A 16,996-nucleotide genomic window follows, 5' to 3' on the forward strand; every position below is an offset into this window, starting at 1 on the left:
CAAAAAGATCATGGAGAATTTTTCCACAGTAGTCTACCTAACAGACCAATGGGCTGGAGGCAGTTTTCTCCTCCAAACCTCTTGGGTGGAATATTTCTTGCAGTTATTTCTTTCAGTATGTCAGTTAGCAAGTCCTTTATTTATCCATTAAATTTTGTAATGAATTTACAGCAGCAGCTACATCTACTTAAAGGAATCCATCACATCAGAACTACTGCTACTTAAATCTGTTAATGAAGTTCATTATTTCTCACAGCTTCCCAAAGTCCAGATATTCACATCAATATTCGAGTTGCTAATATAGTGAATAAAAAAATTACATGCAGTACATGAAACCTGGTTGGCTTAAAGCAAGAGTGGCTAATGAAGTATAATGCAGCTATCGCTCTAATCTGCAGTCCACATGGCTTATGTGCTGAGTGAATCCGACAGCAACTGAGGAGGAAGCCTTTAGAGACGGATTAGTTCTTAAAGAATCTCTAAGTTCAGCTGCCTTTGATTAAGCAGAAGGACCTTTAAAGCAGAATTTATTAAACAGATCAGGACTAAGGTCAAAGACTTTCAGTTAAACTCGAAGAAGTTGCAACAATAAGGACAGGAGACGTTTGAAGGTATTAGAAATGTATTCCACAATGAAAAATGGTTTTACAGAGAATGGTTTTGTATAAAATGTGTTAATATAAGACCAAATAATGCCACAGTTGCTAAACTGGCTACTAAAATAGCTTTTTTCCCCAGCAGTTTAACTTTTACAGACAGGAAGAAACAGAGGAGTGAAACAATCAGACAGGAAACCTGCAATGATCATTTGGCAGTGCATTTGGTTTAACTTTCCCAAAACACAAATTTAAAAAGAGAAATAAACAATAATATACAATAAAAAACAAAAAATAAAACCACACAAACTACTGGTCTGGGTATTAAACAACAGACAAAACCTGTTCTATGATCTGTCTTAATGATTTTTGAAGTTGATGGCAACATGGACTATAAGGTTCAACACATTTAGATTACAAGCCCCCACATAACCAAACACTAAACTGAATTTTCATGCAACAAAATAATCCTGTCTAATTACATCCTAAAATGAAATGCCTTATGGTTTCTCCAGGTTCTGAGTGACACATTTAACTGGAGCCCAAAAAATTAAAACACGTAGCCACAATAAAAGCTGCACATACATATTCTTTTCATCTGTAAACAAGTTTCAGGAAATATTTGACATTTTTATAATGATCTGAAATGGAAGCAATACGTTTAGTTTAAGTCAAAAGCAAGAGAAAGCAAAATCTATTTGATTAAATCCGTCCAACAGCATCACCTCTCATCTTTTAGTACAGAGTAATGAATCTGAGGATGGATTAAGGTCATTTGGAGCAGTGTTGTATTATTTGAGGAGCGGTGAGGAAAAGAACTTCCCTTGATGAGTAAATCCGACAGCTGACTTACTCTTGCTCCCAAATCTGTAATGAAATAGTTCACACATGGAAATCAGCCATGGATCGTAATAAATGCACAAAAGAGAGCTCACTACAGTCGTTTATTAAAGCTATGTTAACGTTGCAAAGAACATTATCCTTTATTTACCTGGGTGTCAAGGTGGACCTCATACGTTGAGACAGGGAGCTGGAGGAGGGGGTTTTGGTGAGGGGTTCTGGGGTGCCGAGGGGTCCAAGCATGCTCCCTGCAACAAAAACAGTTTATAGAGGATTAGGTAATGGGATTTTATAATATGTTCCTTAGCTAATAAATTGATTTACTTTAAATAGTTCAAATTAACAATGGGCTGAAACAATTGATCATTGACCAATATGATAAATCAATGAATCGAATTTACCGACTAAAAAAATAAAAAAAAACTGTACAAACATTCCAATTAGAACTCCGAAACTGGTAGCTTTAACTTCACCTAGTTTAAATTCTGTTAAAGAAAATAAAATTAATAAAAATAAAGCCCACAAAACATTACCTCCCCAATGGATTAGCAAACATTCTTTAGGGCTGGTTATACTCTCGCAGCAGTGTGTGTGTCGCAGATATTTTTGATTTATGCCCAATTTTGATGCGTGGTCTGCGCTACGTTATTCCACGCCACAACGCAAGAGGGAGAATCACGAACTAGCTGTGGGCTTAGATACGGCCAAGGGGGCGAGGAAGTGGAAAAACGCAAGGGGCAAGTTTGTGTAACAATGGAGGGACATGAGGGCGAAAAAGAGCAGGGATCTAGGTGGAAAAAGGGTCCCATTGTCTCACGCACCACGATCTTCTAGCTGCTCCATTTTCACAAGTTGTTTTCCACATACAAACAAAACAAGCCGGTTAAGATACCAAACAGGAAATACCCATAGTGTAGAGTGGATTTAGATTGGACCAATCAGAGGCTTCCTGTCTGCGGCACTGTCTGCTGTTACAATTTTGGAGAGGTGCACCAGAGTGTCTGCGGAAGGGCGAGGGGCACATTTGCATTCACCTTGACACGCATGGAGACGACCTGGTTTCTGAGTATAAACCAGCCTTTACAAAGTAGGTTAAGATTTCAAAGCAGGCCAGAAAGACTCAAAAGTCATAAAAAAAAAGTTATAAATTGGTATTTTGGTGACCCGAGATGTTTGGACAAACTTTAACTTAAGCTCAAATCATCCAAAAAGGACTTATTGCTACTTGTTGTAAACTCTTGATAGCAGGTAACAGCTACCAATTTCATTTCCTACAGGACCAGCCTCCTTTTGTTATCCTTCTTCCCTAAACAAATAATAAAAAATGTATTTTCTTTTTATTAGGCTCATTGTGGGTTCTCATATCCAAATGTGTTTGGAAAACAACAAATCTTTAACAGCACCACACAAGTCTTGCAGAAACAGAGAAGGAAAGTGAGCTCCTACCTCTCTCAGGGGTTGCATAGCAGTTTGCGTTCTCGATGATCAAATGATTCAAATTGGACTGCACGTTTTCAGCCATCACATACTGACTCCAGTAATCCACCGGCAGAGAGAGCAGACGCTCCACAACCTGAACGGAAATGGAATAATTGGTTATTTTAGTGGATCGCTTCATTTTATTGCACCAGTGCTGCACTGATTTAACTTGCCCTAAGCAAGACAGGGGGAATTAATACAAGAGGCCTCTGTGGGACTGTAATGGTTTCTTGGTAAGTAAAATTACACGACTCAGTTGTGAGCTGCCATTAATAGAGGGAGGGGATTTTGTTGGGTCTGAATTATGACATATAAGGATCTGAATAACAAAAACAAGTATATAATAAAAGCCAATCAATCTTTAACCATTGTTCAAATTACAATATTCCTTTTTATCAAGTTTTAACATGTTTTAATTTGCGGGTTAATGGAATTCAAATGGCAAAGTGCAGATGATGACAAAGTGTTCAATGAGGTAAAAAACATAACAAACTGAGGTATTGCTGATAAAAACAACAACAAAAACAGTAAAAACTGTTAATCCAGACCTTTTCCCCAATCTGACAATTTTTTGTTTTTTGACTAAACCTTTATGACTATGATCACTGAATAGGTGAATACATTTATAAAAATATTTTGTATAGATTTTCTTTTTTTAGCATTTTCCTTCGTCCACTTTGAAGCAATTGCTTTAATTACACTGTCATTTACAAAGCCGTCACACCTCTATTCACTTTAATCAGATTTTTTGTGACCTAAAGAGGAAATCATGTTAAAGGCTAATTAAAGATGGAGAATGCTTTTACAGTAATGAAATCATCCTCTAAGGTAAGGGTGCAGAAAAAAAAAAAGCTTGCTTCCCCTCTAGCAAGTTACATAGAATATTGATGTCTGCAGCAAAAGAGGAATTTCAATAAGACAGCTTTATCACATAGACATGTGTGGTTGGGTAAAACTGTATGTTGTAAATTTGACAAGAATTAATGGAAGCTTTAAAATAGGAGCAGGTGACAAAATGAATGCTTTTGCTGGTAAGTTAAATTATTCATGTTTAGCATTCTTTGCATTTCTCCACAGCTTCCAGCATTTTGGTAAAATGAGTCTATTGAAGGGTGTCTACACCTTTTCCATTTCAAAATCCTTACAGATTGAATTGTTTCCATGTTCTGTTATTTCTACTTTTTACTTTTGAATCATGTGTTCATGTGGCGTGCCATCGCTGTGCACACTAAAGCACATGAAAAATAAAAAAAAACAAAAAACTCCTACAGCATCTCTGCTCGCACCATTTGTAAAACATGCATATTTTTGTGGAATCTTAGGATTTTAAAATCCAACAGGCTCGTGGCTAAAATCAGAATTGCACTGATCCAGTTTTTTCCGGTCCAATCTGATACAGATATCTGAGCTGAGAGTCCTATCAGGTTATGTAACAAATTAAAAAAGATATAAATGTACTTTATGATTTAGCTTCTACTGCTTATATTCAGGTGCGGCTAATAGTCCGAAAATTACGGTACTCAATATTAGAGCCAATATCCAATGTAGGTATCCGATTGGTGCATCTCTAGCTAAAATATCACACTCAAATGTTGATTTGAACAGACAATGGGAGACAGAAGTGCACAGATTGCAGCTTCAACCATCCATTACTAAGGAACGAAGAATTATACATCATCTATAGACCTGTGCTTCTGTCAACTAAGGAGCCCATTTTAGCCTGAGGAATCAGATATTTGCAGATTGTTAAGTATATAAGCTAGATCAAGTGCGTACTAGAATCCATCTACTTTGTTTGTGATTGGTTTTACATATATTCTATGGCAAACATTTATTATGACAGGGATTAGAATGGAAAGGTTTTTCTCACGCAGCAGTGGCCAATCAACACCATGTGTCAATGTTGATTGTTTGCTTCCTTCAAACCTGCTATCACATCTCATTAATCTATTGGTCTCCAAAGTTATTTAAAGCTTAATTAGCTTTAAGAAATTTAGATTTTTCTTCCTTTTTGATTAATTGTAGAGGTATAGATGTTTATATAATATAATTTACATTTTCAATAAAAACAGTTTTTTAAAGGTTTAAGCTTTGCATGGAAATAAATCAAGAAAAAAAAAAAAGAGACCTACCATTGGTTGGCGTTTGGTATCCTGAAGGATTGTCATGGGCTCTGGGTTGGGGACAGCATGGCCAACAATAGTTGGGCCAAAAATACGGGCCAGGTTGCTGATATCCATCTTAGTGTCCAAACTGTCAGCAACTCTGTAAGATTTTATAGAGCCAATTAATTTCTCATTGATGTAAAGAAAAATATATTGCCTGTATAAACAAAGGATTCATTACGTTTAATGACTTTTTGATCAACTGAAAACTGTGTTTGACAATTAGGAATTTAGAATTTTCATATACTTTATTTTTTTATTCAACACCAGTTTAATTAGATGATAAAGCAGAATGATGAAAAGCATATTAAAAGCAATTAAAGTCCTCAAATGAAGAAGACATTAGCCCCCGGACCTTTTCAGGTGAAGAACCAGAAACGCCAGTGTGTCTCTGTTGGGCTGCGGCAGGTCACCAATTGTTTGGTACATCAGAGCGATGCTGTTGTCGTCATCTGAAACCTCTGCGAGAGGAAAAAAAATTTTCTCAACTGAAACAAGGCAATATAAACAATTTTCATTGTTAAGGTAAAATGAAAATATTTCTAACTTAAACAAAAACAAGCACATACAGATTTCCCTCTGAGTGCTTGTTTTGTGTTACCCCCTGTGATAAAACATTAAAGGTGGGGTATATGATCCTGGATAAACGGTTCCTGCCAGCTACATTTTTGAAAATACACACCTTCAGCCCACCCCACGAAACCACGCCTCCAAATTACATGAACGCGCCTGCTGTCAGTCGAGAATGTTCGGATGTTCCCGAGAACGAGAAAGAAACAGGCCGAGACCTCGCGAGTGCACGTGACTCGGGATGAGGCGAGAAGCTCATGTCTATTACTAGCTAACCACAACATAACAGGCTAACTTCCATGATGGCGTCGTCTTCTCCTAGTACGGTAAGAGTGTTGAACAATTCAATATGGTCGTAAACAAGTTGTCACGGTTGTCATTTCAAGAAGTATTGATTAGGGTGACCAAACGTCCGTATTTCCCGGGACATATCCGTATTTCACGTCCTGTCCCGGGCGTCCCGGGTTTTTTTTAGAAAGTGAGGAAATGTCCTGATTTCACTGCGCACGACGCTCCGTGTGACGTAATCCCTGAGCCGCGTCAGTGCAGGCAGCCCTGTTCTTAATCAGAGGCTCTGTTCAAAAACCTGGGCTGCATCCTCCAAGGACGCGGTCTACCTAGACTGGACCCTTCGAAGTCCTTGAAAATAAGGAGACCACAAGAGTTCTGTCTGTAAATTCGAACAGGTCCTCCCTTCAGCGGCACTTTGGGGGGGGGGGGGGGGGGGGTGTCACGAGTCTGTGAACGCGCAGGGGGGAGGGGTGGGGAGAGCTCAGAGCTGACGGTTGATGGGCGTGCCAGAAACCAGTAGAAGTAGGGATGATAGTTACTTCTATTGGTTTGCGTTTTCCTCTGACTACGCCCTCTACACTGGACTAAAAGATTTTGTTTTTTTTTCAAACATTCTATCTCAGTTGGCGCAATGGGCTCGTGAGGAGGTTTTCAATCAGTATGGTAAAAACATGCTCCAGAAAACATCACATACCCCACCTTTAATAACTGTAACACCAATAATCTGCCTGAAAAAATTTATTGCCAGGAGGTTTAATTTTCTTCTCAACAAATTTAACAAAGACAACAAAACACAAAAAGCTGTTATAAATCTGTACTAGATAACTGTCAGAACTACTGTTTTATCGTTATTCTTTTTTTTTTTTTGAACAGCTTACAATTATCTTTCCCTTTCTGCATAAAAAAAAATTTATATTAGACTAGTCCCATGAAGTAACACATACCAGCTGCCTCCATGAAGGTATGGTTGAGGCGGAAAGTGAGCAAAGGCTCCTTCAGGTTCCTCAGGAAGTCCTTAAGGAGGCCAGTGATTGCATGGATGTCGTCCACCTTGCTGAGCACAGGAACGGTTTTGCTGCGGAGGAACTTCTCCTTCAGCTCCTTCACTGTGCGATCGGCACCGGACAGACGATAAAGACCAGCCTTAAAGGGGAGAGAATAGCACAATCACCACCCATATGCTGTTGGAACATCCCCAAGGAGGATAAACCTGAAATAACATTTTATTGTACTAACAGGACACATGACAAGTTTGCACTGTCTTGCTAAAGTATTCAGGCTCATTAAAGTTTTCCACATTTTGTCAGATAAGAACCAAAAGCTGCATTATGTAGACAAAATATATATACATAAACAGTGCCTGAAAAGCCCATGTGCGCTGGGTACCAGCTGAATTGGCGCATTACATTTTTATTAAAAAAAAAAATCTATCCATCCAAGTCATAAAAAAAGTGATAAAACATTAATAACTGGCAAGTTGTCACACAATAAACTGAATCCACACAGGGAGTCAACTTTCCATCTCCACATATATTGTGTCTTATGAAATTTTAAAGCTTCCAACACAATTGTTCCTGAGATTTCCATCACCATTCCCACCTCCCAGAGTCTTTACTTTATACAACCACTGTATCCTTCGACTTAGATCTCCATCAGTTCTGCACATGTACTGACATTTTGATTTTTTTGTTACATAAAGTTCTTTTAATTTGGAGATAAAAATGTAGATCTAGAGCAGTGGTTCTCAAACTTTTTCTGTCATTCCCCACTTTGGACAAGGGGGAATTTTCAAGCCCCGCCTGTCCCCATCGCCCCAACACAATGCTAATGAAATATGAAAGAATCTTAAAATGTTCCAATTTTATTGAAGTAACAAGTAGTATCTAAATACAAACTATCTACATCAAATAACAGCAAGCTCAAAAATAAAGAAAATAAAAATGCAGCTGTGTCAAAATTTGTATCAAGCTCAAAGATAGAAAAAATTAAAGTTCCACTCTGCAATCTGTTAATAAAAGAAAAGAAGTGAAATCCATCTGGCAAGACAGGTCTATTTATCCCTGCATCAGTGGCTGCAATGAGCCTGTTTTGCATTGCACAGTTTCTCAAAACGGGGTTGCAGGCTTGATACTGCCACTCTCAAGTCATGCTTTGTTTTCAGTGAAGCAACAGCTGAAAAGCCCATCTCACAGAGATATGATGTGGCAAAGGGAAGAAGAATGCACACAGCTCTCTGCCCGATGAGTGGATACTCCCTCTCCACTCCAAACCAGAAACATGAACATGTGGCTGTGTGAATCAAACGGCGTTATTTAAGATAAAATATTTGAAATTCAGTTATTTATGATCAACCTGCGCCGTCAATCCCGGCGCATGTGCGCTTTATTTGCTGTCTGGACGCTGAGGGTAAACATGCTGTGTCCCTTACTGCAGCGCTGAGAGGGACTCCTGCGATAGCGGGGGAGAACGGGGTTGGGAGGGAGGAGGCGCCCCACGGCAGCACCTGCCGCTGGAGGACAAGAAAAGGAACGATACGTGCTTTTAAGAGTCTCCAAAAGTCGCTAGATTTGTCGCTAGTCGCTTTTTTGAAAAAGAGTCGCTGGAGGGGTCTGAAATATAGCGACAAAGTCGCTGAGTTGGCAACACTGGGGCGCGAAAGTTTATTCCGTTACAAATAATATGCCGACGTCACGTCAATCATTATTTTGGCACTTCAGTTCCAGGTGAAATTTTTCTCATATCTAATGTTCTTTTAATTAGACTGCATATAGGCTAGTAAGGATTACTTTGTGGGTTTGATTGGTCTAAAAAGCGGCAACATACAGCTATAAGGACAGTTTGCTCTCACAAGTTCTACTTTTATAGTCACACAACACACACACCGGAACTTGGCGTGCCCCACCTGTCACGTCTCAATTCCCCACCAGTGGGTCGCGACACACACTTTGAGAACCGCGGATCTAGAGGAACCCACCCAAAAAATTTTTTTTTTCCCACAGCTGCAACATTTTAAAGCATTTTTCACACCAATCCTCATTTAAAGCTTTCATAAAGCCATGTTAAAAATGTTATTCCCCCAAAACAGACAAACTCAGCTACAAGCCTCCTGTCTCTGTGAAAGCTTAAAAAGAAAAACTAAAAAAATGGGAGCTTCTTTCTACAATTTGGCATTAAATCAGAGCATACGCTACTAACCTCATGCAGCCCCCTTTGTTCAATCTCACTCACACAGTGGACCACAAGAGGGGGAATCATGGGGGCCGTGTCTGGAACATAGTCTGCAAGGACGCCCTAAGACGGTAAGGGAATAGGAAACCCTGTTAAGGTGAGGCTGAACATCAACTGAAATGTTAATAAAGATATAATCATATACCTCCCCAATTCTGACTGGTGTGCCTCCCAGGTTGGGGATGCATGGCAGCGGGCATCGGTCGCGACATTCAGGATGCGAGACCACTCTGCAGTCCCGACACTTCAATGAAAGCTTGCCAAATTTGATCCTTTTTCCGCACGGCACACAGGATTCAGGTTTAATTACCTGTAAGAGGTAGCCGTTAGGTGGAATTTACATCCTTACTATTTCTTAAATGTCCTTATTATTGCTTAAGAGGATACATTTTAAGAAAAAATGAAGTTCAGAACCAATCTTTAAATCCAATTCAAAATAGTGTTACTACTCTAATCTAGAGTTACAAAGATAGACTTACAGTTTTGGACACAAACTCATGCAGACGGACGCCTCCTTTGCTTTGTGGAGTGCTGGGCCCAGCTTTATTTTCTCCCTCAGGATTGTCAGGTGCCTTAAAAACATCCTGAGACTTGACAGATTCTGAGTCCCACTCCATGGCAGCTGAACGGGAAAGATTCAATAGAAAAATCCTAAGTGTCAGAGAAGCACTTGATGATGCAATTATGTTGGCTGAGCTGTGGCAGAAAAACAACAATAACAAATAATTCCAGAACCAATTTGTTATCCTAAAAAAACCTTCCTGCCAAAGGCAGAAAAAATTTTAGTTTATATTTTATGACGGAAAACAACATTGGGTATAATCCAATTGTTCCTACAAGGTTTTATCTACAGGGTGTTGGTGTCAAATGTGCACACTCCAAAAAACCAAGTTAGTTAACATATTAAATCAATTTGCAATACACAAAATAGTATTTGAGAAAATGGGTTCAGACTAAGGCAAATAAAAGGAAATTGACAGAAATTCTTTAACCTCTTAGTGTCATATATATATATATATATATATATATATATATATATATAAAAAATAAAGGTCTATGTAGAGACCAACAACCAGTTAAGATAAAATCATATAGTCTAATGCAACCCTCGAAAAACATTAGTTGCCACTGTTGGGCTAATGGCATATAACTTAAATCTTTAGGTACATTAATTAAAGGCATAAAGGCAGAAGAACAGTCATGAAACTGCTAATTATTCACAGGCTAATCCAAGTAAATGTCTTTTGCCAAGCTATACTGTATGTAAGAAGAATAAACTACAATGCCCACACCCCAGACATTTTATGATGTCACCTTTGCACCTATGAATCTTGTCACATCATTGGGCTTTATCCACTTAGATTTAAAGACAAAGGTTTGTCCCCAATTCTTTAACTATTCCCATACATGTAGGATTTAGGCTACAATCTGAAACTACTCAAAGAAATATATATAAGCTTGTGACCATTTAGCAATGCATTTTCTGATATGATCCAAATAAAAACCTTACAACTTCTGCTTCAAAATCCAATAACTTCTCAAACTCTAATTTCAATTAGTTAAGTATCTCCGCAAGAACCGCTGAATTTTAAGACCTGTACGCATTAAAAAAAAAAAAAAAAAAAAAAAAAAAAAAAAAAAAAAAAATCAAGGAATAGCACAATCTTACGCCGGCCTCCAAATGGGGACTGAAGTCATTGCATACATTTTTCAGCATCTGTGTTAAGATAATCGTAAACCCATTCTGGTTTATTTACCAAATACAAAGCCCGACTGTCTAAGAGCAGGTGATAGGGTCTAAAGCCCTCATCTAAGGCTGTAATCACACCAGAAACGTCCTCTGGTCAGTTTTAAAGATACACCGACACACCGGCCGGCTGTTTTTGAAAGGTTTTATGTCTAATTATTGTATCGCATCAAAGAATGCATAACACAAGCCACAGGAGATGCACAGTATACTATATGCAGTGCTGCTAAGCAGCACCCGACAGATTGGGTAAGACATTACTACTATGTAGGGTTGTCAAAAGTATCGATACTCAAAAAAGTATTGATACTGAAATGTTGTATCCAGATACAATACTCGTTTTTAAAAGTAACGATACAGTGCCAACACCAGTGGCACCTCAGCAGTCATTTATCTAAAGTGCAGAATAGAGGACAATGCACTTTCAGAACACTGTGTGATTAAGTAATTCTGTGCTCTTTTCAGTTTCAGACTTTTTTTTTTGTAAGAGGTGCAGCTGCTGAGAATTATTTTTGTTTCTTAACCGGTTTGGCTAGTGTCATTGTTATGTGTGCAAAGCATAGCCAAGGAAGGAACACTTAATTTTAATTTTATAAGTTTTTTTTATCAAGCTTGCTTAATATTGTGCACATCATACAACCTCATTGTTCTTATTGTTTATTGTATGTATTTATTGTATTTTATAAATTAATAAAAATATTTCTGTTGAATTTTGGAGTCTGTGTTTTTATCCTTGTGGTATCGAAAATGGTATCGAATATCAAATATTTTCCTTAGTATCGGTATCGAGTTGAAAAGTTTAGTATCGTGACAACCCTACTACTATGATAGCATGCTAAAGCCAAAGAAAAGTATGCTTTCTGTAGTTAGATTGGATCGAATTAGGTCTGAATTTAGACGCGAAGATAACCGCACCAGAGTTTTATTATCTACAATTCAAGTATGGGAAACTTAAAAAATAAAATATAAATAAAGTAGGCTCTTGCAAAACTAAAATATCTTTGGTAAAGAAACTGCAGTCTATGGCTTTAACACAAGTTCTATGAATATAAATATAAAAATATGATTTGATAGATATAAATATTAGCTGTTAGTTGAGCTCTGGAACACACAATGACATTAATGCAATTAAAATAAAGACATGGAAGAATGAAGCTAAATTATTTATCCATTTTCTCTTAGTTTTTATGATGGTTTGGAGCCAAAATAGAAATTTGATTGAACATGTACCTTAAAATTATTACTTAAGAATAAAAAAAAAAATTGTGGACAGAGATAAGGCACGCAGCTAAAGTCTCACATAAAGTGTAACAAATCTCACCAGTCTTTCTCCTGCTGCGAGTCCAGTATGGAACAGTCTCTATGGTAGAGAATGCCTCAACAGGTCCTCCGTTTACAGGCACAGTTACTGTTGTCTTTGTCACAAGGGTCTCATTTCCCTGTTGCATCAATAAAAATATTTAAAATAAACAAATATTTTAAAAAAAATCAGGCAAATGTGAGAAAAAATAGGCTGCAAGAGAAGTCTGTCTGCTAAGAGAATACATCATGAAAATCTAAGCATTTAAATTATGTCCAACTATGACAAACTGCATACCACATAATTAAGAGATTAGAATTAGAGAATTTAGAATCTCAATGCCTACCCTTTCTGAGGTTCTGCCAGTAGATCTTGATCTTTTAGAAGCACTTGGAGGACCATCAACGAGATTTCTGGAGGAGCGCTGTGATCAGGACAAAAGGTATGACACCTGTCCTTTTTCAATAACATACTCTCATTGATTACTCTGTTATTAAAAGCAAAGAAATTCACAAACAATACCCTTTTTTCTCTTTTCTTGAGTCGTACTGTTCTGATGTTGGAGGAATCCCAATCCTACAATAGGTTAGGACATTTTTTTTAAGTCAAGGCACAAAATGTATTAAGTCGCATGCAAATCTAAAACAGGATATTAGAGAGATCTATTCTAGAAATAATGCAAAGGAAGATGGTACTTACAAGGGAGTCATCAGTTTTGTCATAGCTTATATCTGACAAGATGGAGGCAGACTCGTCTATTGTCACCAGTCTGCGAGAAGAAACAAAACAATACTAATTAGAAGACTTTGTCAAATTCAGTTCAGTTAAAACAAATAAGAGCAGTACATTTTGTAGCTCAATATATTCTAATATCTATTGCCAGTGTGGACTTGTTCAAAATGAAGCAACGAAACCACTCCTTCAGCCATATAGGATTCCATACATACAATACTTCTTACCAGGTATTACAAATTAAAACATCTATATAAAAACAAGGATCATATAAAAATGTATGTTTTTAAATTGATCTATGATTAAATTGTAGTCGAAAGATTTGATTATACACATTCAAAAAATAACTGGATACCTTTAGCGTAGATCTGCTATGAATTGGCAACAAATAACTTCAGTAATGCATGTTTTAATTTCTAAAAACCAATGACACGGCAAACTACAGAGAATAAAGGTTGTAAAGTAACAGTATCAAATATCTTTCATTAAACAAAGTACTACCTCCGACTGGTATTCTGGTTGTTTGCTTGGCAGTTTGTATTAAGGAAGGCTAGAGCAGAACGTTGCTCAGCACTCAGCTGGATGCTGTTGGTGGATCCCTCACTGGTTAAGAGCTCCCGGATCAACTGAATTTGACGATCCTGGATGCATTTGAAATATAAAATTAGGAATAAATAATAGCTGCATGAAGGCAAACCATAAAGACAAATATTAGCCTTTTAAGTGGCAGTACCAGGGTCTCACAGTCAGCCTCAGCCTTCTGTCTACGCCGGATTTCCACATCCACTTGGTTGCGGGCATGCTTCAGCTTCACATCCAAAGCTCCCCTCTCCATCTCTGCTTTTCTCAGCATGTCCTGGCAGGATCCCAGCTCCTCCAGAGTCCTCGCCCATTTGCGACGGCAGTCCTCAAAGTTCTGGACCATCTGAATGAAGCCTATAATGGAGATTTAATATTTCACAACAGGGACATACAATTAGTTAAAGCATATGCAGCAAAACATTAAAATTAAAGTTATATAAATATGGACCATAAACCACTTACTGGGCTCAATATTCTCATTGATAAGCTCAACATGTGTCCTCAGATTATCATAAAGGCTCTGGAGGTTTAGCACCGTGGTTTCCATCTTGTCCAGCAGTATACCGTAGTAGCCCCTGAAACAAACAACATCCTTCTACTTGAGTGGGTCGATAAAACCTAGTTTTGAGGTAGGCTTTGCCTATCAAATAAATACATTTAATTACACATATTTTATCTAATGGGGTTAAATAGCTTATTTTCATAACCGTTTTTTATCTAGCTCTGGCTAATAAGGTTTACAGTAGCGTTACAATTGTTCGACGAAAGACATAAGTAACACAACAAAACGGCTAAGCTAACTTTGTTCCTCTTTCCTACATTTGTAAACAGCCGGACTATCTACAGTTACTAACCTGATTATAGAAATTCCGTACAAAAAAAGCCTTCTGGACGGTCGTTTAATTTAGCAGTCTCTTCTCATTTTCTCTTTGTAGCGGTCACCTTCTTGTCAGTATCCTTGGGTAGCCGCATCTGGTCTAAGCGGGTTTCTTTTCAAATTTCGCCGCTGGCCAATCAGTGAGCGCGATATGGGTGTCACGCTAAGGTACAGTTATGACTTCCGTCTTCTTCCTTTCAAAATAAAATCAGCATAACGGTCACTTTTAATGCAAAAAAACCCCTGTAAAAGTACCAAAGGAACAAATCTGTATGTATTCCACTCCAATATAAGGGTATAGATTGAATCCACCCCTAGTTGTATTGTATGAAAAAATATATATTTTATATGTATTTAATGTATAAATAAAATAAAATACAACACTTCCGGTCACCACCTGTAAGCGGAACTTTTACGAATATGATTATTTTCGTCCCAAGGTTGTGGAAAACGGATCAGAATTTCCACGCTCCATGTCAAGGAAAAAGTCTCAACTAGACCTCCCCTAGCAAACATCCAACATTGCTACACAAATCAAGTCTGATATGTGGTGTCCAAATTAGGCTGGTAGTAAGGAAGGAGGTAGGAAGAGGAAGCAGGAAACAACAATCCTTTCTGACATAGGAGCTATGGCTGTCTAACATCCTTTGGGATGTATAGGAACATCCAACCTCATGAAGTTTAATAAAAAAAATTATTGTTTCTTTATACTCTTAACCCTTCATAGGGCACTCAGCGAAATCCTTTAAAAATCAACATTTCAAGCCAGTAGTGTTATTGGATTCCAGGACAAGACCTTATTACCTTTGTAACATAAAAAAATATGAATATTTTGATGGCAAAAATGAATGTCAACGTTATAACAGGAAACGCCAACCTGCCCGAATATTTTAAGAAAAATAACAAAAGTGCTTCTATTAGAAATTCATATAAAACACTCAGAGAGTGAAAGAAACCCATTTTTTTTTTTGGTACAACATAACCTTAGAGGCATTAATGCTGAAACTGGCACTTACATTTTTTAGTTTATAAACCTAAATATAATTGTTAACTAGGCTTATTGACTTTTTAACTTTACTTTTTAATTTTTTAATTAACTTTTTACCTTTTTTTTTCTTGGCTTTTTTGTTTCCAACTTAATTTGCAGTAGATAATATATCGTTCAAGGGCTCATCTAATTGGTCAAATGCCAAAATAAGATGTACAGCCATATAGCAGTATCTTTGTTGAATGGCTGGCTATAGATCTTGTGCTTCTAGAACTCACTGAGGGACGGGGTGGAATTCATTTGTAAGGGGTATGCAAGTGATCTAAAATGGTAACTTGCCCTATAAAGTGTTAATGAAACCCTGCAAATGTCCTCATCATCATATGTTTTAAGATTAGCACATTTCTGTAACAGGAGCATCTGTTGTCCCAGTTTGACCAGCATCATTCATGTGTGTGTCCACCTCATAATGACATCTGTACAGCTACAGGCTGTGTGGATTCAGCACAGGCGCCTGGAGGTCCTTTTCTATACTATCCTGGATAGTATTCTTACTGTTGACCTCATGAAAGGTAAAGGGATGGGAGCTAGGAACAAGAAGTAGAAGCTTCTGTTTAAATTATCCGGATTGAGCTATTCTTACAACTTCTAAACTTGGAAGAAGTTTGCAAGCAGGTCAATTATTGTCATTGGAAATTATTTATCTCCCAAGGCATTTCAAATGTGATCTAATAGATTTTGTGGAAGTATTGTGTTTGTTAACCCTTAATTTCCAACCTTCTACTGTCTCTAGGATCACACCAAACCATCCGTGTACTTCAACATCTATGCATCTTCTCTGTAGTTTTTCGTCTACCTCAAAATCTGTTTTTTTTTCTATTCATCATCCCATATTGTGTCCAGTAGATCCGCTGTTAGATCAGATGATAAAACAGACTCCAGACTAATCATTACTTTCCCACACTTTCCTGTGTAGGTGTAATGTTGCCTTCTTAGATGTAGACTGTTCATAATTACACTAAGTCATTACTACATGACAAGTTAAACTATAAGTACAAGAAAGTTTTTTACTAGCGTTACTAAAGGCTGATGAATAATCAAATCTGATCACTAACCAGCTAATGGAGCACTGTAACTCATTGCTCTATATGTAACTGAGGTAAATCCTTAAATCAAAATACAGTTTTGTAAACTACAAAAAAGTACAAAGTATTGAGAAATTATTTAAATATCTGTAAAGTAAGTGAATCTATATCGTTTCCAACCCTGACACTATGCAACACTAGGGGTTGCACACTAACCTAGGGGAAGAACTGTACAAAAAATATTTATAAATCAAAAAGAAGGAGTATCATATGATAAAAAATGGAATAAATGATGACATAAAAGTCCAGATGGGTTTATAGTCTCAAAAAACTAAAAAGAGAAAAAATATTTATAAGACAGAGGAGAAAGGAAGGAAGATTAACAGAAGGACTAAGATTTAATTTAATCGTGAACTGTTTTTAAAATTTTGACTACTATGGAAACTACGAAATACGGTAAATGTTATATATACAAGCGCTGCCAAGTCCTGTTATAGATTTTGTTTTATTGTTTCT

At 37.4% G+C, this 16,996-nt stretch overlaps 1 protein-coding gene across 1 annotated transcript; it reads right to left on the bottom strand.

The window, feature by feature from the left end:
• Positions 1–604: 604 nt before the first annotated feature.
• racgap1 (Rac GTPase activating protein 1) lies at positions 605–14,545 on the bottom strand. The gene is made up of 17 exons (XM_038309434.1): positions 14,385–14,545; positions 13,993–14,105; positions 13,682–13,884; positions 13,450–13,589; positions 12,916–12,985; positions 12,739–12,792; positions 12,563–12,640; positions 12,238–12,355; positions 9,649–9,791; positions 9,315–9,479; positions 9,137–9,232; positions 6,886–7,084; positions 5,436–5,541; positions 5,048–5,180; positions 2,883–3,009; positions 1,588–1,684; positions 605–1,463 (listed from the first exon to the last, which is right to left on the bottom strand). Exons 2-17 carry the CDS (start codon positions 14,075–14,077, stop codon positions 1,388–1,390), a joined length of 1,890 nt encoding a protein of 629 aa, XP_038165362.1. The 5' UTR covers positions 14,078–14,105; positions 14,385–14,545; the 3' UTR covers positions 605–1,387.
• Positions 14,546–16,996: the final 2,451 nt, after the last annotated feature.

This window comes from Cyprinodon tularosa, unplaced genomic scaffold (genome assembly GCF_016077235.1).
Source record: "Cyprinodon tularosa strain WSP-4 unplaced genomic scaffold, ASM1607723v1 ctg66, whole genome shotgun sequence".
NCBI lineage: Eukaryota > Metazoa > Chordata > Actinopteri > Cyprinodontiformes > Cyprinodontidae > Cyprinodon > Cyprinodon tularosa.

Excerpts from the sequence above, each read along its gene's own strand:
- racgap1 (XM_038309434.1), bottom strand. The coding sequence starts at position 14,077 with ATGGAAACCACGGTGCTAAACCTCCAGAGCCTTTATGATAATCTGAGG. Across the intron at positions 12,793-12,915 it reads ACAAAACTGATGACTCCCTT|GATTGGGATTCCTCCAACAT; the intron begins GTAAGTACCATC and ends AACCTATTGTAG. Across the intron at positions 3,010-5,047 it reads ATACCAAACGCCAACCAATG|GTTGTGGAGCGTCTGCTCTC; the intron begins GTAGGTCTCTTT and ends ATTTCCGTTCAG.